This window comes from Molossus molossus, unplaced genomic scaffold (genome assembly GCF_014108415.1).
Source record: "Molossus molossus isolate mMolMol1 unplaced genomic scaffold, mMolMol1.p scaffold_m16_p_1, whole genome shotgun sequence".
Taxonomy (NCBI): Eukaryota; Metazoa; Chordata; class Mammalia; order Chiroptera; family Molossidae; genus Molossus; species Molossus molossus.
This window is the reverse complement of record NW_023425344.1, coordinates 89,615,336-89,639,374: the sequence shown is the minus strand read 5'-3', so window position 1 is coordinate 89,639,374 and position 24,039 is coordinate 89,615,336. Positions and strand designations below refer to the sequence as shown.

At 44.1% G+C, this 24,039-nt stretch overlaps 1 protein-coding gene across 3 annotated transcripts in view; it reads left to right on the top strand.

Moving 5' to 3' along the window:
• DIP2C (disco interacting protein 2 homolog C) overlaps window positions 1-24,039 on the top strand; it is a 214,807-nt gene that overhangs the window by 153,405 nt on the left and 37,363 nt on the right. For all 3 annotated transcript variants that reach the window (XM_036260201.1, XM_036260223.1, XM_036260212.1), the window contains 3 exons: window positions 4,668-4,798; window positions 15,563-15,731; window positions 18,595-18,765. In XM_036260201.1, the coding sequence (XP_036116094.1) occupies window positions 4,668-4,798; window positions 15,563-15,731; window positions 18,595-18,765 (471 nt within the window). The remainder of the gene's footprint in view (window positions 1-4,667; window positions 4,799-15,562; window positions 15,732-18,594; window positions 18,766-24,039) is intronic.

The window sequence follows — 24,039 nt, the reverse complement described above, 5'->3', positions numbered from 1 at the left end:
TGTTCTAGTTCTGTGAAGTATGTCTTTGATGGAGATTGCATTGAATTTATAGATTGCTTTGGGTAGCATGGACATTTTAATAATGTTAATTCTTCCAATCCATGAACATGGTATGTGCTTCCACATTTTTATATCTTCCTCTATTTCTTTTTTGAATGACCTGTTGTTTTCTGCAAATAGGTTCTTTATTTCTTTGGTTAAGTTTTTTCCTAGGTATCTTAATTTTTTTTGCTGCAATGGTAAATGAGATTTTTTTTTAGTTTCTCTTTCTGTGAGTTCATCGTTGGTGTATAAGAATGCCGTCGATTTCTTGACATTAATTTTGCATCCTGCTACTTTGCCAAATTCATTTATTAAGTCTAGTAGATTTTTGATGGAGTCTTTAGGGTTTTCTTTGTATAATATCATGTCATCTGCAAATAATTACAGTTTCACTTTCTCCTTTCTTCGTGTCTGGGTGCTTCAAGTACTATGTTAAATAAGAGTGGCAAAAGTGGGCATCCCTGTCTTGTTCCTGTTCTTAAGGGAAATGCTTTTAGTTTTTGCCCATTGAGTATGATGTTGGCTGTAGGTCTTTCATATATGGCCTTTATTATGTCAAGATATGATCCCTCTATTTCCACATTGCTGAGCGTTTTTATCAGAAATGGGTGCTGGATTTTTCAATGTCTATTGATATGATCATGTGGTTTTTATCTTTCATTTTGTTTATATGGTATATCACAATTATTGATTTGCAAATATTGTACCAGCCTTGCATCCCTGGGATGAATCCCACTTGGTCATGGTGAGTAATTTTTTTGATGTGTTGCTGGATCCGATTGGCTAGTATTTTGTTCAGGATTTTGGCATCTATGTTCATCAGGGATATTGGCCTGTAGTTTTTTTTTCTTTGTAGTGTCTTTTTCTGGTTTTGGAATTAGAATTATGCTGGCCTCATAAAATGAGTTTGGAAGTCTTCCTTCTTCTTGAATTTTTTGAAATAGTTTGAGGAGAATGGGTGTTCGTTCTTCTTTGAATGTTCCGTAAAACTCCCCGGTGAAGACATCCGGGCCTGGGCTTTTGTTTGCTGGGAGAGTCTTGATTACATATTCCATTTATATTTAAAGTAATTACTTATAAGAAGAGACTTCTCTCATCTTGCTATCTATTTTCCATATGTCTTAGTAGCTTTTCTGTTATTCATTTCCTGCATTACTTTCTTGTTTTGTGCTTGGTTGATTTTTTCAAGTGAAACATTTGAATTCCTTTCTCCTTCCGTTTTGTGTATATTCTATAGCTATTTCCTTTGAGGTTACCATGGGAATTCCATTTAACATCCTAAAGTTATAACATCCCATTTTGAATTTATAGCAGCTTAACTTCAATAACATAAAAGACTGTTCCTGTACAGCTTTACCCCTGACCTTTTTCAGTCGTTGATTTCACAAAATGATATCTTTATACATCGTGTGGCCCAATCATATGATAATGTTTTTAATGCATTCGTCTCTTAAATTATGTAGGGGAGAATTGTGGAATTTAACCAAAGTTACAGTAAAAATAGTGTTTAAACTAATAGTCATTTTGCTTTAATATATACATCTCTTAAATCATGTAGACAAACATGGAGTTACAAGCCTGTTCAAATTATACCAGCTTGTATAATTGCTGTTTCGATACCTTTACTAAGGTCTTTATCTCTTTACATGACTTTGAGTGATGTCTAGTGTCCTTGTATTTCAACCTGTAGAGATCCCTTGAGAATTTCCTTCACTAGGGTCTAAATGTCCTTCAACTTTTTTTTTTAACCTAGTAGTGTCTTAATTCTCCAAAATCAATTGCAATTACCATCCAAGTGCCCCCTGAAAGTTCAAGTCTTTGACAGACCCCAGAGTTCCCAGCTGGCTCCGGGATGCTCTGCCTTGCGGCTGGTGTCCAGGCGGGAACGTAGGTCCCTGCTGCTTCCTGCTCCACCGTCTTCCCAGTGTCCTTTCCTCTGCTTCGTAGTAGAATTTGAGGTGATACACCAAATAAAGTACAACATAAAATAAGACAAGTGTTCGAAGACTTTTAAAAATAAAACTTAGCTTTCACACCATTTACAGTACTTATTATAGTACTGACATTAGCCTTCTACTATCATAGCCAAAAGAGAAACACACTTTTGATCATACATTTTCATGATCTACAGAAGTGGGAACTATCATATTAAATCTTTGTCGATAAAGATATCTCTACTTGAAACAGATAAAGTGGTCTATATTATTACTTCATGGTGATTCCACTTAATATAATTACAGAGCCTAGAAACCCCAGAGAGATGAATAACTGAACTTTTTTAATTTATAAAAAGGTTTTCTTAAACGTTTGACTGCTAAATGTGTTTGACGAGTACTGAAAATGAAATATATTGTGATGTAATTTAATGAAAATCCCACCCATCTGCTTTAAATACCAAGAGGCATAAACAGAGTTGAACTCATCTGGCTTACAGTGTCCTCCAGAAGGAAAGCCCTTCTACTCTGGTTGCACAGGTCACCATTTCTTCGAGAAGACGTTTCGACTCAGTTCCATCTTTTGGACAAAAATGGCATTGAGTATTCAATTAGACACCAAAAGTTAAGAGAGACAAGCTTATACAGTAAACTGTTTTCCCCTTAATGGGCACTATAGAATGTCTGACAGTATAAAACTCGTGAGTATATGTTTATATGTTCAATTTTAGTTTTATAATACTGCCTGTTTAAAAGTGTAATTTAAACTCTGAAGGTTTCTAATAGATCCTAGACACACAGCTGCTCAGAGTCACCAAGGACGTCAGTGGAGAACTCCCGCACAGACCTACAGTTCACTTTTGATAATCCCCTCCGCTTCCCGCAGAGGGTGGTTTAGAACTCTGGTGGTGCTCTCTCCCACCGGGCGTGCCTCTGTCACTTCAGCATGTGTGCCCAGGGACTGGGCCCTTACTGTATCTTCAGCCAGTCCTGCCCAAGATCAGCCACAGATATATCCTGACAATAAATACAGGTGCCCTTATCCCCGATTCCCTCCCATTCATATATCCACTCTCAACGTGTCTTTTAGAGTAGCACTGATTCTTCATACAAGTACAAGTTCATCTTCATAAGCTTTCCTTAACACAGGTTCTAAAAATGCATCCCAACTTGGGCTCTGGGTTTGTGGTGTTGGCAGGTCCAAGATTGGGACGAGTTTAGAGGTTGGACATTCAACTTTTCTAGCTGCTTTTTCTTAACCTGTGTGTGTTCTTGTCACTATGTGGAAATCTGTCAGTGCTCACTCACCCTTAATACCCCTGAACCCTCCAAAAGCCCCACAGGTTTGGAGGGTCCTTTCTCTGCTCTCTTTACAGTCTGCTCTCGAATTAAGTCTCTGAATGTCCCACTAGATTGCAAACTCCTGAGGGCACAGGTTGTTTTATTCTTTTTTATATCCCAACACCTACTACAACACCTGATACATAACAAGTGCTTGGTTAATATCTTTGTATGTGCTACGCTGAGCTCAAGAACTTAGTTCTCAAGCTACAGAGAGTGCCTGCACGGAGCAGGCGTTCAGGAAAGGTTTGTTTTAATTGCTCATCTGAGGATGTGAGTAATTTTTCTAGTTAGAATTTTATTAAATCCTGGTCCAGGAGGCAGGAAGTTGAGAATAAATTCAACTTTATTTCTTCCTTGAATAAATATTGTGGCTTTCAAAGCAAGCTAAAAAGATCTAACTTATGTGTTAGATTCTAGAGTAATCTTTGTTACCTGGTATGAATTCAGCAAAATATCCATGGTGAAACCCGGCCAGGGCTTCTCCCCGGGATCCTGTGGGTAATGATGGAAGGGGCCCCCGTGCCTGGCTCTCTCCAAACTTTTCCCAGGCATTTCACTGGGCTTCCCTCCTTATTGGGATGCTCTCACTGGTCCCTCTTACAGGCCCACTCTGGGGAACACGGCACTTCCCCTTAACTGGAGACCTGTTTAAACCGTGAACCTGGTAACGTTCCCGGTGCTGCTTTTCAGGTTCCTCGGGTTTGATTGGCTAGAAAGCATCTGTGAGATAATTGATTTTATTAGATATATTTTACAATAGTTCACATCCCATACTGACCATAGTGGGACTGGGACCGGGCTTAGAGAGCAGCTCGTTCCTGCCCCTTGGTGGCGGGCTGAGAGAATTCTGGCCGCTGATGTAGCGGCCGTGGCTCGCTGCCAGGTCTCTGATGCCAGCTCACACGTGTGAGCTTCAGCAAACTCTGCCTTCTCTGAGCTCCATGAGCTGGGCTTGTCCACCACGTGCTCTCCCGGCCATGTCGCCCAGCAGAGCTCTGCTGGGCCTCAGGTGGACTGTGAGTAAAGTGTGGTCCCACCCAGAGAAGGGGCGTGAGTGGTGACATCTCCCCGCTAATTTCCCGGGCCTGCAGTACAGTCTGTGGACTGACCTGATATTCAAGTGTAAGACATGGGTATTTCAATTGCTAGAGTGATTAGGTCCTGGGGACCAGAAAGTTGTGTGTGTGTGTCGGGGGGTGGTTTTCTCATCAAAACGGGAAGGCTCATGAGAGCTGAGCAGCCCAGCTCTCCTGACAAAGCCAAAGCTCGGTCACGACGGCCCCTGCCCACCTCGCTCCGGGGCCCTGGCGTCGGCCCGTGTGCTCAGTGGGCCCTGCTGTCTTGCAGATGTGTCACGCAGCCACCAGTGCCTTCTGCCGATCCATTAAGCTACAGTGTGAGCTCTACCCCTCTAGAGAAGTGGCCATCTGCTTGGACCCTTACTGTGGACTTGGGTTTGTCCTGTGGTGCCTCTGCAGGTGAGTTTCCTTTAATATCTTTGCATCATAAAGAAATCACATGCCTTCTCTTGCAGCTGGTGCCTGTTCGGCCCCTGCTCGGCCAAGCTCTCGGAATGGAGTGGGTTCCACATTCTGAGGTGTCTGAAAAAAATCGGTCTCCGTGAAGTTTGCTGAAACACACAGAGATGGTGGCCCCTGGGGACCTCCTGAGAGTTGTTTGTCAGGGACCCCTATTTCCCCAGGCAGAGCACTCCCAGGCCTCAGGCTTTCTTTTGCTCTTGCATCCTGACGGTTATCCCTGGCCTGGAGTTTGGGTTTAACCGCTGGCCTTGCCGTTGCTCTCCTCCTCAGGCCTCTGCCTGGTGCAGGTGGGGAGGAGCTGCCGCTGAGCGTGGCCGGGAGCTGGCCTCCCGCCCCGGACCCAGTAGTCCTCGGCCAGGCCCCGAGCCCAGCTCGTACCAGGTATTTATAGAGAGGTGAACATCCCCACCCCATTTTTTTTCTGATTACACATATATGTTCGTTGTAGAAACTTTTAAAAATACAAAATAATATAGAGAAGCACATAAAGCTATCAGTAATCATACCACCTAGTGGTACCATGAAATACTCGCGGTTAGCATCTGGAACACAGCCTTCCAGAGCTTACTTTCCGGTGCAGCACAGCATTTTCACTGCTCACGTATGTACATGTGTAAAGAACGAGGCAGAAAACACCAGCGCCCACCAGTTTTGCTTCACCCCCCTCCCCGTTTCTTTCTGTCCCTTCTTCATGTGGGATATTTTAAAGCAAACACCAAACAACACTTGATTCCACTCATCACCCTTTAAGTTACATATACAGTCTTGTAGATGTACATCAATCTATTTAGAAAACTGAGGTGCCCTGGCCAGTTTGGCTCAGCGGTTAGAGCGTCGGCCTGCGGTTCAGAGACCCAGGTTCGGTTCCCGCTAAGGGCACGTACCTCGGTTGCAGTTTGTCCCCGGCCCTGGTTGGTCATGCGGGTGGCAGCCACTTGATGTGTCCCTTTCATGTCGATGTTTCTCTCTCTCTCTCCCTCTCTCTCCCTCCCACTCTATCTGTAAAAAAAAAAAAGAAAACTGAGGTGCTACAGTACGAAATCAGTCATAATTGCCCTTTTTTTCTTAATACTCTGTAGTAGACATTTTTCTCACGGTTTTAAACACTCTTCTAAAAACAGTGATCTTAATGCTTTCATAATATTTAATAGTGTTCGATTGGATTAAGAGTCAGTCCTGTGTTTTTTGAAAAATACTGACATTTTAATTAGGACAATTAAATTTTTTCAGACGGCATGTAGAATTGGACACTAAAAAATATTTTAATGAATTTTGCTACCATCTAAAATGCAATAACATTCTGGGTAACTTCTTGGGAATCGTTCAGAATATACCATCCCAACAGTAGGGCCAAGGTGACCTTAGACATCTCTGGCCAACTAAGCAGGAAGCTTGTTCTGAACTATTTACCTTTTAGGACAACTGTCCATATGTCACTTGGCAAAGGTTAAGCTGAATCAGCCCATGGGTGCAGTGCTTCCTGGTTTTGCAGGGTCACCGAGCCTAAGTCCCATCCAAGCAAGAGAAGGTGCTTTTGAAGGGCAAGTTCTTGCGCATCACTAACAGCCAGGGGCGAGAGGGTCTTTAAAGGAATTGTGCCTAGAGGGTTGCAACAACCTTTTCTTAATGAACCTCTTTCCTGCTAATTCATTCAGAAGTCATGAAATCACAGTGCTCTGTTGGTTACGCCTGCAACATGGAAAATAAATGCATAACCGCTATGAACCTCTTCATTCTGAGATCCTTAGTAGAAGCAGATCACATTGGACTTGCTTTAAAAACTGGACCTGACAGCAGCCACTGAACACCAGTGAGAATGCCCAGCATCCATAAGTGTTGTGATTACCATTTTCCTCTCAAATGGGTCGGGGCTCCTTTCAGAAATGGCTGATTTCAAGGCTGGGACAGGAAATGTACAAGATGACCCAGAACGTCTGTTTGTGCGAGAAAGCGAGGACGTGCTCCCAGAACGAGGGGGACATGCCAAAAGAACCAGAGAGCCCGTTCAAAGGGGTTCCCACTGGCTAAATTGGGGCAGTCTGAGTATCCAAATTGAGATTGTAATAGATTGTAACACTTTGAGTAAAATGGGAAGTGATCCGACCATCCAGGAGTAAACACGAACCATCCAGGTGTAAACACGAACCATCCAGGTGTAAACACGAACAGATCGAAAGCTCGGTGAGGAACAAGGAGTTGCACAGTAGCCACCCATGAGAGGAGCTGGTACGAAGGAGGGGCAACCTTCGCCCTGAGGGCTGCAGTGAAAACTGCACCAAAGGTGCTTCACCCGAAGCTAATCATGGGGATACCAGACACTCGGCCAGGGACACACACAGCACAGCGGCCTGTCTCGAGGTCGGGGAAGCACTGAGGGCCATCTGGGTAGGGCTGGGGCCGAAGTGGAGGCTGAGACTGCGAACTGGGCCCTTCACTGTGAGATGTCACTGGGACAACTGGCAGAACGTGAATAGAGTCTGAGGCTTAGATGGAAGAAATGTATCCATTGGTTTCCTGATTTTGATGCCTCAATTGGCTTATGGAAGAAAATATACTTGTTTGTGGGAAATGCCCCTTAAAGTATTTGGGGTTGTTGGGGCATCAGGTCAGAGAGTCACCCTCAAATGCTTCAAGAGAGAAAAGGTTATGTTTACTGTACTTGGAACTTTGCTTTAAGTATGTGAGTGTTTCAGAGTTTTTTTGAAATTTGATACAAGCCCGGCCAGTGTGGCTCAGTGGATTGAGTGTCATCCTGTGGACTGAGAGGTTCTGGTTCAATTCCCAGTCAGGGCACGTGCCTGGGTTGCAGGCTCCATCCCCAGTAGGGGGAGTGGGGGAGGCAGCTGATCAATGTGGCTCTCTCACATCATCGTTTCTCTCTCTCTCCCTTCCTCTCAAAAAAATCACAACATATTTTTTTTAAATAATAATAATAAAATTTGATACAAATAGTGTTTTGCATATCTTTATCCAAAAGTTTACTTCAGTCATGAATAGAAGATTGATATAATAGACTTATTTGAAAATATTTTATAAGAGCATATGTGTTTTAATTTTTTATTATTTTTAATCCTCACCCGAGGATATTTTTCTATTTATCTTTAGACAGAGTAGGAGGGAGGGAAAGGGAGAGAAAGGGAGAGAGAGAGAAACATTGACATGAGAGAGACACATCAACTGGTTGCCTCCTGCACGACCCCAACCAGGGCCGGGGACAAACTGCAACTGAGGTACATGCCCTTGGCTGGAATCAAATTCATTGGTCCATGGGCCTGCGCTCTACCACTGAGCCAAAGTGGCCAGGGCAGAGTATATGTGTTTTTAAAAGCATGTTGGAGCCCAGCCAGTGTGGCTCAGTGGTTGAACGTTGACCTATGCACCAAGAGGTTGCCGGTTCGATTCCCAGTCAGGGCCCATTCCCAGGTTGTGGGCCCGATCCCCAGTGGGGGGAGTAGGAGGCAGCTATTCGATGTTCTCTCTCATCAGGGTTTCTCTCTCTCTCTCTTTCTCTCTCTCTCTCTCTCGTTCTTTCTTCCCCTCTCTTTAAAAGCAATAAAGAATAAAAAAAAATTTTTTTTAAGCATGTCAGAGAGTTGATATTCACTGATTAGAAGATTCAATATTGTTAAACTGGAAATTCTCCCCAAATTGGTCTAAAAATTCAATGTAACCCCTGTCAAAAATCTCAGCAGCCTCCCCCCAAAATTGACAACAGGATCTTAAAATATAAAGGACCCACAATATTCCAAAACAATTTTGGAGTAGAATAACAAAATTGGAAAACTCCGACTTCCTGATTTCGACACTACTGTAACCAACACAGTGTGGTACTGGCATAAAAATATAGCTGTAGCCATAGATATATAAAATAATCAATGAAACACAATTGAGAGTCCAGAGAAGAACCCTTATAGGTTACAGTCGTCCCTTGCCACTTTGTGCTTCGACTTTCGCAGCTTCACTCTATCGCAGTTTTTTCAAATATATTCATTAAAAAGCTGATCAAGCCCCAGCCGGTTTTGCTCAGCGGTTAGAGTGTCAGCCCACAGTCCAGAGAGACCCAGGTTTGGTTCCCGCTAAGGGCACGTACGTCGGTTGCAGTTTGTCCCCGGCCCCGGTTGGGGTTGTGTGGGAGGCAGCCACTGGATGTGTTGCTTTCACGTCGATGTTTCTCTCTGTCTCTCTCCCACCTACTCTATCTAAAACAAAAATGGGAAAATGTCCTCGGGTGAGGATAAAAATTTTTTTTAAAAAGTTGATCAAGACAGTGAAAATGATACAGCGTGTGCTCGGTTGCCTAAGTCATTTATACACCCCTGTATTACAATTAAAATTAAAATTACTGTACGTATGGACTGGAGGCCTATGTATCCGAGCACCCCAGGAATCCTTCAACACCAGGTGCAACCGCTAGAGCTGGAACAGATTAACTGCGATAAACGAGGGACGACCGTATTTGATTTTTCAACAAAGGAATGAAGGCAACTCAATGGGGAATGGATCATCTTTTCAACAAATGATGCTAGGAAAAATGGACATCCATGTGCAAAAAGTTAAACTTTTACATTACATCATATACATAAATCAACTCAAAGTGGATCATAGACCTTAATGTTAGAGCAAAAACTATAGAACTTTTAGAAAAAGCATAGAAGTAAATATTTATAATAACTGGGTTAGGCAAAGGGGTCTTTGGTATGACATCAAAGGTACAGTGCATTAAAAAAATATTGATAAATTAGACTCCAACAAAATTTAAAACATTTGCACATTAAAAGACTCGGTTAAGAAAGTGAAAGAGCCCTGGCTGTTTTGGCTCAGTTGGCTGGAGCCTTGTCCTGTGCACAGAAAGGTGATGGGTTTGATTCCCTGTCAGAGCACATGTCCAGGTTGTGGGTTTGATCCCTGGCGTGCGGATGGGAGGCAGTCAGTAGCTGTTTCTCACTCACATCCCTCTCTCCCCATTACCCCCCTCCCCCTCCCTCCCCCCTCCTTCCCCCGTCTCTCCCTCTTTCCCTCCTTTCCTCTCTCTAAAGTCAGTAATTTTAAAACGTTAAAATCTTTAAAATAAAAAAAGGAAGAAAGAAAATGAAAAGGCAAAGACAAGCCACCCACTGGAGAAAAATACTTGTAAAACATCTATCTGATAAAGTCCTTCTAACCAGATATAAAACAAACTCCTAAAACACATAAACAAGCAGCACGATTTCAAAATGGCCAGCAGATTTGAATAGACAGTTCACCAAAATACACAAATGACCAATAAGCACATGAAAATATGCTTAACATCCATGAGGGAAATGCAAATGAAAACACTGAGCTACCACGTCACACCCATTGGAACAGCTATAACCTAAAGAGCAGAAAATAAAGTGGGAGACTTGTATTTCTGGATTTTAAATACACTGTAAAGCAGAGGTAAGCAAGAATGTACAGAAATGGGATTCTCCTACATGGTTGATGGGAATGTAAAACGAAGAAACCACAGTTTGCATGTTCTTAAAAATTAAACATGTGCCATGTGACCCGGCAATTCCACTCCAGGCGCCTCCCGGAGAGGGAGACACGTTCACACACAGACTTGATGCTTCAAGCGTTCGCAGCGGCCTTCGTTTAAAGAAGGAAACAATTCGTGTGTCCACTGACTGGCAGGTGTGTAAGCCGTGTCTGTCACATCCATCCAGTGAAACGGGCCGTGCGGACGGACCCCATAGCACTGTTCTGAGTGGAAGAAGCCAGACCCCAAAGGCCACACATTATATGATTGTACCATGATGCCATTTGCACGCAGTGTTCAGAAAGGGCCAGTCTATAGAGATGGAAAGGAGAATGATGGTTGACTACGGCGAGGGTTGGAAACAGGTTTGACTGCCAATGGGCACAGCCTACCTTTCGCATGATGGAATGTTCTAGAACTGCACTATGATGCTAATTATACGACTCTGTAATTTACAAAAACCCATTGAATTCTGTGCTTAAAATGGGTGGATTTCATGGTATGCAAATTATAGCTAAACAAAACTGTCATAAAAAAAACAGAAAACAGCCCACTACTGGATTCACTGACATGCCTAGTAGACACTGGCAGGTCCGTGAGGTGCACCCACGTGGCAAGGCTTATGCGTGTCCCAGAGAACCAGCCACTGCCTGCTCACAGTGCTCACGTTGTGGTCGTTTTCGATTGTCTGTATGTCCTGTCAGGTTAATCATCTAAAGTCACTCAATTACAGCCCTGGCCAGTTTGGCTCAGCGGTTATAGAGTGTCGGCCTGTGGTCCGGAGAGACCGGGGTTCGGTTCCCGCTAAGGGCACGTACTTCGGTTGCAGTTTGTCCCCGGCCCTGGTTGGTCGTGCGGGTGGCAGCCACTCGATGTGTCTCTTCACATCGATGTTTCTCACTCTCTCCCTTCCTCTCTCTCCCTCCCACTCTATCTGTACAAAAAATGGAAAAAATGTCCTTGGGTGAGGATAAAAAAATAAATAAAATAAAGTCACTCAATTATAAACGTGCACATTTCTATTTGTTACCAAAGTGTCTTTTTTTCTCTCCTGCTCAGCCATGTTTTTATTTATATTTACTTAAACAGACTTTATTTTTCAGAGCAGGTTCAGGTAGGTTCCCAGCAAAATTGAATGTAAGATACAGAGATATCCTTCTGTCCCTGGCCCACACATGCCTGCTCCGTTATGAACGTCTCCCACCAGATGGCACATTTTTTTGCTACCTAGGGACCTACACTGACACATTATCATTACCCAGAGCCCAAAATTTACATTAGAGTTCACTCTTAGTGGTGTAGAGAGCCCAGAAATAAGCCCACATGTGTATCGTCTACCAGTCTTTAGCCAAGGAGCAAGGCAGTGCAGGGGAACAGGGACAGCCTGCTCATCAATGGTGCTGGGCCACCTGGACATCCACGCAAACCAATGAACCTGGACACAGAACCTACAGCCTTCACAAAAATTAGCTCCACGTGGAGCAGACACCTAACTGTAAAAGATAAAACTCCTGGAGAAAACCTAAATGACCTGGGGTTTGGTGATGACTTTTTAGATATGCTGTCAAAGATACAACCCATGAAAGAAAGAATTGATAGGCTGGGGTTCATTAAAATTAATAGTTTCTGCTCTGCAAAAAAACACAAAACAAGAAAACACTGTTCAGAGAATGAAAAGACGGGCCACAGACAAGGAGAAATATTCCCTAAATGTCTTTGTAATAATTTTGTTCTTTTTGAAGTTACTATCTAAACTAGAATAGTTCAGGTTCCAGAAATTCTCAGAAAATCATCATAATTCGTTATAAGCAGCCTTTTTAGTAGGTTTGTTTTGTCCATGAAGGCATGTATAGCCAGTGCCAAGACATCGACATTGGTTAACAAACAAAACCGTTAACATTTGTTGGGCGGGGCAAGGAAAGGGCAAGCAGAAACTTCATGAGTCAGGTTTTCTGCTTGTCCTCTGTTAGCAGGGTTATTTTCTTCTTAATGTTGACTCCTGTCCTATTAATGTTTTCTATCCTGCTTCTGTTGACTTCTGTCCTATTAATTTTCACAAGTTACACTTGACATTCTCTAGCCCTGAATTCTACACCACGCTGACCACCCATTCATGTGCTAATGCTTTTAATCAAGAAAATCATGTTTCCTGATATAGATTCTTGAGAAAGGTACTGGGTGGTTGGTACTTAATTTTCTTCATTTTGGATCTCTTTATGCTATAGCATTTATGCAGTAAGATGCTGGGAACAATATGGAAATGACAGATGGTTGTATTAGGAATAGCATCATAAGGTTTCCCCTCCATCTTAATTCCCTAAGGTGAGGTTCAGGTCCCATCAGTATGCTTGCAACAGGCACTGAAGATGAAAAGTCCTAGGTGTGAAGGAGCAGCTGTGGAGATCCGGGCTGCGGTAGTCCACAGGGTGATCTAAGGTGGTGGTGGGTTGAACAACATTTGGTGTTAACAAGAAACTGCCCCATAAACCCTCAAAGAGGAAAGGTGTGTGCTTCCTAGTGAATAACTTGGATTTATAAGATGCGCAACGTGCAGGCTTGTTAGATCTTATTACACCTGCACATTAGATTATACACATAAGATCTTTGACCTGGTATAGGATCCCACTTTGGGCCCTGACATTATCCTTTTAATATCCATTCAGCAGAGGTAACTTTTCCATTATTTTTATTTCTTCCTGCTTCATGCTTCCTTGAGGCTTCTAATTGGAGTTGACTTGAGAGCTACTAAGAACAGCTCTAATTCAGTCACACCAGATGTAGTGTGCAGGCTGGTTCTGCAACCTGTGTGGCAGGTGACCGAGTGGGACTGAACGACTGTGCCCACCCACGGTAGCAAAACAAGATAATAGCTTCCAACAGAATTCAGTCGTGGGAATTCCTTCTGCTTGTTGTCAGCATTTTCAGAGGCATCCCACTTCTGGGAGCAGGTCTTTGCGGGAGAGAGGAGTGTGTTGTGTCTCAGCTGTCAGCCCCTGGAGAAGACCGTCGGTGTCCAAAGATGGTGCTAGCCTCTGCTGGCCCCTGGGTGTATTGCTGGAACAAAGGAAACTTTGGTTTGTTTTCAGACCCCAAGTGTAAAGCTCTAGAGCAGCGGTTCTCAACCTGTGGGTCACGACCCCTTTGGGGGTCGAATGACCCTTTCACAGGGGAAGACATATTTCCGATGGTCTTAGGAACCGAGACACCGCTCCTCTATCATCTCCAAGCGGGTCCGCCCACATGCAGATACGCCCACATACAACAGGAGGAACTGTATTAAAGGGTCGCGGCATTAGGAAGGTTGAGAACCACTGCTCTAGAGAGTTATTTTAAGAATAATACAGTATGTCCCAAAAGTAAGAAACAAGACATGCCGGCTTATTTTGATATCTTGCAATGCACATGTGTATGTTGTAGTGCTATTTGATCTCTTGAATACCCTTAATATAAAGTGATCATGAATGACCTAAATTAATTTCCTGAGGACAAATCTCAGATGATCAAATCCTTTAAAAAGATCTCAGAAAAGGTCATTTGCTGTCTTTCCCCTTGACGAACGTAAATAAAACATTGAAATAGAGGAACAGGGAGAGAAAAGAAACTTGCCCCCAAGTACCCCGAAGAATCATTTTGCTTCTAAGGGCCCTGTTTAGATTTTGCGAGCCAACTTAATTTCCGTACATTGTTTTTAACCAGTTGGATCCTACTGTAAAGAGTTTTGAACGTTTTATTTATTTATTTTTTTATCCTCACCTGAGGACATTTTCGATTTTTGGTTCAGATAGAGTGGAAGGGAGAGAGAGAGAGAGAAACATCGACGTGAAAGGGACACATCAAGTGGCTGCCTCTCGCACGACCCATCAGGGCCGGGGACAAACTGCAACCGCCGTACATGCCCTTAGCGGGAACCGAACCTGGGTCTCTCTGGACTGCAGGCCGACGCTCTAACTGCTGAGCTAAACCAGCCAGGGCGGTTTTGAATGTTTTAATGTGAGATTGGCTTCGTTCAAGAAGAATCGGCTTTAGATCATGACACAGCATTGGAGCTTAATGTGCCTTTACATCTCTCAGATGTTTTTGTGCCTAGGAAATAAACCCCTTTTACTTAAATCTTAGAAGGAGCTTTATCTAGGCCATTTTCATTAATGCATGACATCTATTAATATTGATTTATAATCATAACCCACAAAAATTAAAACCATTCAAATGTAGTTTTGACAAATACTTCATTATTTTAAAGCCACACTTGTCCCCCCAATTGATGACAGGTCAAAATGTGTCATCTAGCATCTCACTCAATACGCTCTCTAATCTAAAGGTAAAATTAAAGAATGAATGTATTTTCCTTAGTTCTCCTGTTTGGTGATTTGTTTTGCTTATTCTGAAGCAAAATTTCAAACCTTAAAAATTGAGTGGCGAACTTTGTCTAATTGTGATTTTCTTTCATTTACTCTGGGTGTCGGTTTTCCAAACCAGAGGTAGGCATGCTTTTCTCACACGACCCTTCAGTAAGTATCTTGGGCTCCCTGGGCTCTGGTGCACCCACTCAGCCCTGCCCGCTGGGGCAAAGCCTTTGTGAGCCCTGCTTAAACCAGCAAGTGGCCAAGTCCCAGTAAAACCCCATTGACAGAAACAGGCAGCATCTGTGGTCTGCTAATTCCTGCTCCGAACTTGCAGACATTTTCCCAAAATGCAGTTCTGTGCTTCCTGCGGTGAAAGGAACCCAGTCTGTTTGTGCACCAGCTTTGAGAGAAACCTCGCTGCATCACGGCTTCAATGTTTTACGTGCGTGCTCAACGCGGTAGTAACTCTGGACGATCATTCCGTAGTTCTTTTGTGCTTTTCAGAATGTTTTCATGAATGCCCTTTATTTTGTTTGTTTGTTTGTTTGTTTATTTTTAAATATGGGTTTTTTTTAAACTGATTTTTAGAGAAATGGGAAGGGGGAGAGAGAGAAACATCAGTCGGCTGCTTCCTGCACGCCCCCTACTGGGAATTGAACCTGCGACCTCTTGGTGCATGGGTCAGAGCTCAGCCACTGAGCCACACTGACCCAGCAGCATACTTTCATTTTATACTTAAAAGTACCTCAGAGTAGAGTGGCTGTGACTGTCCCTCTCTTGCACATGGACCACTGCATATTTCTCAGGCACACGTTGGCCCCTCTTCTGAGTCCTTGCTGACCTCTCTGTTTCTTTCTGCAGCGTGTATTCTGGGCATCAGTCCATTCTCATCCCGCCTTCAGAGCTGGAAACCAACCCTGCCTTGTGGCTCCTCGCCGTCAGTCAGTACAAAGTTCGGGACACGTTTTGCTCCTATTCGGTGATGGAACTTTGTACCAAAGGGCTGGGGTCGCAGACAGAATCCCTCAAGGTAAGCAGCCCTCACCCCCCTCACTGGAGAACACTGCTAGTGTCCTAGGATGACACAGTGTGCAAGGGCATGAAAGGGTTTGGTGAAGTTAAAATAACCCTTCACAAAAGTCGAGGCTTACAAATTGTTTTCATGTGAAAACTGTTTTATAACATGAAAATTTCCCCACTGTGACAAAGAGCGCAAGTGTATGTATTGATGTCTTTAATTCCATCAGGTCTGCTCTAAGGTCCTAAACTGGTTTTTTATTTGTTGGTGAATTGAGTTCTTCAGCACAGTTAATTTTATTCTGGCACTGGTGTTCAAATCATAGGTTTGAATTCAGCCACTGTTTTTGCTTACCTTGAAGACCTTGACTTATATAGGTCTTAGTCAGTCCTAGCCAAAATTCATTTTACAGTTAAGAGAACAGTGGTGTGTGTGTGTGTGTGTGTGTGTGTGTGTGAGTGACAGTAACAGCATTTCTCTCCATTTAAACCAAGGACATTTTGATGGACATATTTTCATGGTAAATTAAGTAGCCTTTATCCAAGTAACTAGGAGGAAATCATCATATCACCTGTTTTAATTTGTATTCCAACTACTGTTGACTGTGTACATGCCCAGATGTGTGGACTGCTGTGTGTGTGTATGCAGATTGTCCTTGTGCGCGCGTGTGTGTGTGCACATACAACTAGAAAAGCAATACGTTTATTTCTCCTGAATTGTTTTCCTTTTTAGACTTAATGTATTAGAATTGAACAGGAAAATAAAATGTGAGATAACTTTGATACTAAGTTATATAAATAAATATATAGTTACTCGAAGTTATATATTTACGCAGGAAAAGAAATTTATAAAACATAATTATTACTCGTGTTCACCTATATTACATTATGAAATAAACAAGTACACTTCATCAAATTTCCCTACAGGTGCATAAATAACCAAAGTGAAATAATATCGTAACTGAGTTATTTCTAAGCACTTTACATATTTTTTAAATAAGTTTTTATTGATTTTTTCATAGAGAGAGGAAGGGAGAGAGATAGAAATATCGATGTGAGAGAAACATCAATCGGCTGCCTCCTTGCACAACCCCTACTGGGGATCGAGCCCACAACCCAGACTTGTGCCCTGACCAGTAATCAAACATGGACCTCTCAGTCCATGGGACCACACTCAATCCACCGAGCCACACCGGCCGGGCGAAGCACTTTACATATTGATTCATTTAACCTTCACAGCAGCTCTCTGGACTAGAAACCATGATTTGTCTTCATTTTTTATTTTATTTTTTTTTATCCTCACCTGAGGACATTTTTTGACATTTTGTTCAGATGGAGTGGGAGGGAGAGAGAGAGAGAAACATTGATGTGAAAGGGACACATCGAGTGGTTGCCACCCGCACAACCAACCAGGGCCGGGGACAAACTGCAACTGAGGTACACGCCCTTAGCGGGAACCGAACCCGGGTCTCTCGGGACCACAGGCTGACGCTCTAACTGCTGAGCCAAACCGGCCAGGGTTTGTCTTCATTTTTTAAATGAAGAAACTTAAGATACAGAAAAATTAAGCACCCTTTCCAAATTCTTACATTTAATACGTCGTGAATCTCTGGCTCTAGGTCCACCATCTCAAACCCCAGGCTGCACTGTCTCCCAGAACATACACGTGTAAATCATTTGTATTACCAAGAGTTGAACGTTTCCTGTGCAACGATGTCTACAAAGTCATGTCTGTGCACTAAACTTCCGTGTCAGTGTTCTCCGGTGTGTTTCCTTCCTTGGTTCAGGAGCCTTGTCAGCTCTCCCTGCATCAAGGACCGAGTGAGTCTGCTTGTGGCAATTGTCCTCCTCGAGACACCACCAGTGTCTGCTCACTCCCGTTCAGGCGCGCCCCCAGCTCTCGTGAAGCCCGAGCTGTCACCACGGGGAGTGTGTGCCAACTCACTTGATTTCTCCTCCTCTGAGTGTTGCTGTTTTGCTCAGCTGCTTGAATTTGGTGCAGAACAGAGGTGCCCTTAATTATGAGAGTTTGTCTGTGACCTTTGAAGTCTCATGGGACATAAAAGGAGAGCTGCCTTCTAAAAGTTGTCCAAATATTTTAGGTTTCCACTCCTGTGTTAAAAAAAAGTTTTCTTGCCCTGGCGGGTGTGGTTGGTTGGAGCGCTGTCCTGGGCACCGAGGGGTCTTGGGTTTGATTTCCAGTTGGGGAGTGCATGGGAGGCAACTGACTGATGTTTCTCTCTCTCTAAAATCAATTAAAAAAATAAAAGTTTTCTCATTTCTCTCCAGTTCCTGTGTATCCATGTCCATAGGAGTTTTCACAAATGCTTCCTTTCTTCCCCAAACCCTGCCCTTTATTTCATCCAGGACCTTGCTTCTTCTCAACCTTTCTCCTCCTCATTCTTTTTTTAAATGTTTTTTATTGATTTTTTTTTTTTTTTAGAGAGAGGAAGGAAGAGGGAGAGAGCTAGAAACCTCAATGAGGGAGAGAAGCATCTACATGTATCAGCCGCCTCCTGCACACCCTCCAACCAGGGGTCAAGCCCGCAACCTAGGCATGTGCCCTGACCAGGAATCAAACCATTGACCTCTTGGCACGTGGGTCAGCGCTGAGCCACACTGGCCGGGCACTGTCCTCCTCATTCTTGCTGTTGTTTAAAATATGTTTGTAGCGACATCCTTGATAATCTGTTCTCTGTGATCGACTGATTGATTTTTTTAACACAGATGTTTAGAGAAACATCCTAAATGTTTCAATTAATGGCGTGGAGCCGTTGGACCCTGGAAATTAATATCTGCTGTGTGGATGGGCCTGGGTAAGGAGGTCACACACCTGAGCACTCAGAAAGCTGATCTCTTACTGCTGTTGTTTCCAGGCACGAGGGCTGGACTTGTCCCGTGTGCGGACGTGCGTGGTGGTAGCAGAGGAGCGGCCTCGAATAGCACTCACCCAGTCCTTCTCAAAACTGTTCAAAGACCTGGGCCTCCACCCGCGGGCTGTCAGCACCTCGTTTGGCTGTCGAGTGAACCTAGCCATCTGCTTGCAGGTGAGTTCTGTTGACAGCAGTGCTCGGGTGAGGCCACTGGTAATGACAGGTATGCAGCACACACTCGAGCTCAACCTACTTTCCCTGGCCGACGCTTAGCTGCATTTGGAAGATGTCTTTTCATCAGGCAGGTGTGATGGGTGCATACGTGTTTCTTCCCTCTTCTTTTGTTTTTTTCATTCTGTATTTGTCAGTAACCAGTATTCATCATTAGCATGCCCCGTGCTCGCTGTGTCCTAGAACACTGTAACTTTTGGAACAGGAGTGGCAGTGTGCCCGGACCTCTGAAGCTGGGCTTTTTAAAGATTAGACACTTCTGGAGTACCTAGCCTTGTGTACGTGGTCAGGACATTTGTAGGAAGAATTCCAAACATGAAGTTGGTTTGGCAGTTTGCTGCTGTGGCCGTGATTTAGAAACAATTACAGCGGCACTCCTGTGGCACAGGTGTGAGCCCACCCTCCTAAGATAGCCTGAGCCATGGCTTTTAAATACTCGTTTCCTTTCTCTCTCTCTGTTGGCCCACTTCTGAGAACCTTCACTCTCCCTTTCTTTCTGAACTCCTGACATGAGGTCCCGTCCACGGTGCTCCTGTGCCAGGTCAGGACGGCCTGGAAGGAAAGGGAAGCCGTGCAGGAATGTTCTCCTCAAGGGCCCTACCCACAGGGGCACCCAGAACAAGCTCAGTTGCAGAGTTTGTTTCTCGAACATATTAGAACAATAAAAACGGAGACCTGGTCGGTTTGGCTCAGCGGTTAGAGCGTCGGCCGGCGGACCAGACAGACCCAGAACACTTGACTCACAGCAGGTGCTGGAATGAGGAGCAGTTGACACAGGCCACCCCGATCTCTGCTCCCTGCCCACCCTCTGTCTCTCCATTTGAGACCCCGAAGGCGGTTGCTTACAACAAAGTTCTTGTCCTCATTGAACATTTCCTCGTAATCAATGATGAACAATAAGTATACAGATAATTGTTTTGAGTAAGCAAATAAAATATTTTTAGTAAAAATAAACAGAGCGAGAGGGTAAAGAGTGGCTTGGCCACACAGGAGGCGATCTTAGGAAGGATGGCCAAGGAGGCCGCCCTGGGCAGCGGCGTGCCAGCCCAGAGCCTGTGATGTCAACAAGGTGTACAGTTCGGGCAGAGGTGGCAGTAGGTGCCAATCCTTGAGGCTGGCCATTGAAACACTTGCTTTCTGTTCAGATCTTTCAAAGATTAGAAGTGTGTGATGATGGTGCCACACACACGGAGCAAGCATTGCTCAGGTCCTAGGGCAGAAGTCCCATGTCTCCTGCTCCCCATGTACTTCTGTAGGGCCTGATGCATCATAAATGTTTTAGAAAGCAATACCAGAAAATACAGATTAGCCAATCAGTAGATAATAACACCCAATCAATAAATAACACCTATAATTTTATCTACTCAGAGATAATCATCCCTTGATGTAAAAAAATAAAAATGCAAGTACAAAAAGCTAAGATATTCCAAACCTTGTCCCTAAATATTTAAAGGCATTAAAAAATGTACACAGTTCCCTTTGGAGCACCACAGTTAACAGTATACGTGAAATTGGGGAGTGGGTATATTTGTTCTCAGTCGATTTGACAACATTGTTTTCTCAGTAGGATTGTTTGTCAGCCTTACCCAGAGGGCCTGCAGTTCGCTCCGAGTGTTTCAGTGGAGTGCAGCCCTGTTAGAAGGGAAGGTCTTGACCCCTCTCCAAACAGAGAAGGGAGCCGCGCCCAAGTGACTTGGAGTTTGCAGGCCGAGGTCTCCGGACAGTGTTCGGGAGTCCACGGTACCACTTTCCAAAGTCCCTGGTCTTTGAGAATGGCTGAGCGAAACATCGGACATGTTTTTATGACAGAATGAAACTTATCTGATGCATGAGAATTTAAAGTTATACAGCGGTAAACTAGGGATATGCTTTTACTTGGAAGAACAGCCTTCATCGATGGTGCCCTGAACTTTTTACAGCCCAGCCTCAAGCTTCCCTTTCTCCTTCACAATCTGACAAGAAAGACACTGCCTACCTTAGAGTCATGCTTCCACTTCCTCATCCCCCAACCCCACTTTCTGGGCCTGAATGGACCGCCACCATCTTCACGTGGCGAAAACGGCTTCTCCTCCTCGGCCTCCTCTCTGGTCCCTGCAGCTGGCTCTCTCCTTCCTGTGATTCCCGTGGCCCTTTGTCTCTCCCACTTTATACTTTCTAGCACACTTTATAAATACTTACGTGACCAACTTCCGTCCCCTCTGGTCCAGGTAAAACTGTTAGAGAACTCAGTGTCTCCCAGACAGGCAGTCGCTTCTTGAAGGGGGTCCCTGCCGGGGGAGTCCAGAAGGCGGTCCCGCACCTGCAGACAGGACTCGCAGCATGAGGCTCGTCCTCCGAGCCAAGCCCGTGTGCAGTCAGTACACGGCCGCACCGACTGTTCTCCGGAATGAAGCGCAGTGTGAATCTCCAGCAAATGGAAGTCCACGTGTCATTCCTCATGCGTCCTAGCGAGAGACCAGGGTGCAGTGCTCGCCCCTCAAGCTTCCGCGGCACAACAAGACTGTTCTCAGACAGCGGGTCCAGGGCTGCGCCGTAAGAAAAAGATATGCACGCTCACCAAAAACACAAACAACAAGAAAACAGCACCCTTCAGCGAGGGCCTCGGACCCTTCTGTTCCAGGCAGCGTCTAGGTAGCTATTGCCGCAGTTCACCGAGGGTAAGCCCAGTCATTTCATTGTACAGTGAGAGAAACCGAGGCTCAGAGAAGTGGAGGGAACGTTCCTGCTCCTGCTTGTGGAGGATAGAATCCAGGCAGGGCAGTGCTTTCAACAAATCCAGCATTTTGCAACTTTGTTAGGTACCAATTTTATGTTGTGAGTATCCAGTGAAGTAACAGCTTTGTAAACTAAGTATTTGCAAACTTGAACTGTGTGCGCAGAGTAGCCTGTCTTCTGTTTTTAACTGTTTCCTTTCCTCTAACATTTTAAGTCAGAACGGCTGTTTCTGTGTGAACTAAGTGGTTCAAAAGGCACACATCTCCGCGCGGGATGTGCTGGAGCGGCGGGCTCTCGTCTGCTGGCACTTTGGCGGAGGTGCGGCGCCCACCAGGAAGGGCTGTGTGCCAAGCCCAGGGCCGTGCCATAGTGATCTGGGACACCTGCTCTCCGGCTGTTACACGAAATGCTGGTGTTTGTTTCCCATAAGCAAAAATCATGAAAAATGATAAATATATATCATTGTCAGATACACAAATGGGCAAATATAAAAATTTAAATTAGACACTCCTGGAAATAGAAAATTGAAACAATTTCCGTGAAGCTGTTTTTCCAACTCTCACCTCTTAGAAACTGGGTGACTTGTTTTATCTATTTATCATTTTGAGGCAGGAATCGCCACATTGATTATTTTGACATGGCCCCTTCTGAGTTCCGTGGCACAGCTTGAGGAATGGACTCATAAAACAGCGTGGATGACTTTGACTTTACATGAACTATTGGTATATTGTAGACTCTGCAGAAGAAAAATGTAGACGTACGAACCATTTGTTAAATGCAGGAATGACATTCCCCAGAATCTTTAGCTGTTAAAAATGAATTGAATTTAAAGCAATTTCGATTGGTTGAATTCGTGACAAAAGTGGACGTTAGAAAGATCAAATTAATAACTTCTGAGTTTAATTAGCTCTAACATAAATTTCCCCTTAGTACTCTTAAGAAGTGTCACTTGTTTTATTAACCTGATGAAGACGTTGCTTAAAGCTACAGTGAACTCTTTTCAGAGTAGAAGCTGAAAGTCTTTGGTTGGCTCAGATTTGGAAATTTACTTCATTGTAACAGAAAAATTAGCATCCTCCCCATCAGCAGGAGGGAAGGAACAATGAGGTCTTCTATTTTCCAAAAGAGATTTCAATGTTTGCTTTATTTGGACAAACTTTTAAGCCACTTGACACAGAAGCTTTGAAACTATATAGAAAAATAACGATTAATTTGTCTGAGAGGAAAGCTTTATTGTGAATAGCTGTATGGAATTAAATCAATCGTAACAGTTATAGTCGACCTTAAATCTTGAAGCTCATGCAATGAAAGAGAAATACAGCCATTCTGCTGAGGCGAGCTTGATTCATTGATTGTTTAAAAAAAAAAATAGTGGAGGCTTGCAGAGTGATATAAATGTCAGTAATTCTCAAAATAAAATGAACAGTCATAATAAGACTTTTCATTAATTTGAGCTCTCAGTTCATTTTCCCCTATGCTGCTTTTAGAAGAAGGAAGTGAAAATAAACCAGGTGCTGGGGTTTTCTGTGTTCCAGGGAGCTGGTCACATGCAGCTGAAACTCTCATCTTCACCCACTGGTACATGTTGTCCCAGGTGCTGAAAATTAACATTGGAGATCATGGGCCCTGTATTCTCATAACCCAGTATATCAGCCATTGCTCTACTTTGCAAGCAGCAGGAACCTTTGTGGCAACTTCCGTGAGAAGGAATTTGCTACAACATCAGCGGTTTACTCTCAAGTCCTGAAGACTGTGTAGCTGGAACAGCTCAAGCCTCACTGTTCCTGTGAGGATGCCAGTGTGTGTACGTTTGTACCACTGACCAGCTGGCCCAGGAGACCGGGCTTCACCACCAGCGCATCTGCAGGCTGGCCTATGCCACGGACACCTGCACTGCCAAGGAGGAGAGCATGCTCCCTTGTGCAGTGAATGGGTACAGCTCATTGGCAGGCTGTTACCTGTCCACGCGCTGGCTTCCAGGAAAGCCGGGAAGAAGGAGGGAGTTGGATCATTTCAGTTACTACGAAAGGACAGAGGCTGCCAGGTTCCAAAAGTGGAGTTCCCCAAATACAGGAAGAGAGTGTAGGTGCTTGGTGACCAAAAATGAATGACCGACGGCTACTTCAGCTTATCCTCTTGGCTGCCCAACATCAACATATACTTTTCATCCCATTCTCGAACACCATGCCTCCCCGCAATAAAACCCCATCATAATGCAACTTTCAGTAACCAATAACACATCCGCCTCCGTCCATAACAGAACTCAAGCCTCAGCAGTTACTGTGGCCAGTTCCAGGGCCAGTGTTTCCGGGTAATGGCCATTCTACCACAGATATTCTGTAAGCTGTAGACTAGATTGTCAGATTCACCACCGTGGACGGAAGGAGAGAAAAGGGCACGTTCATTCATTCCTCTGCACAATGTGTTTGGATTGTCTAATGTGTGCTGGGCACTGGATGCTGCCACTTTGAAACCCTTGGCTCTGCCAGGCACCATGTATGT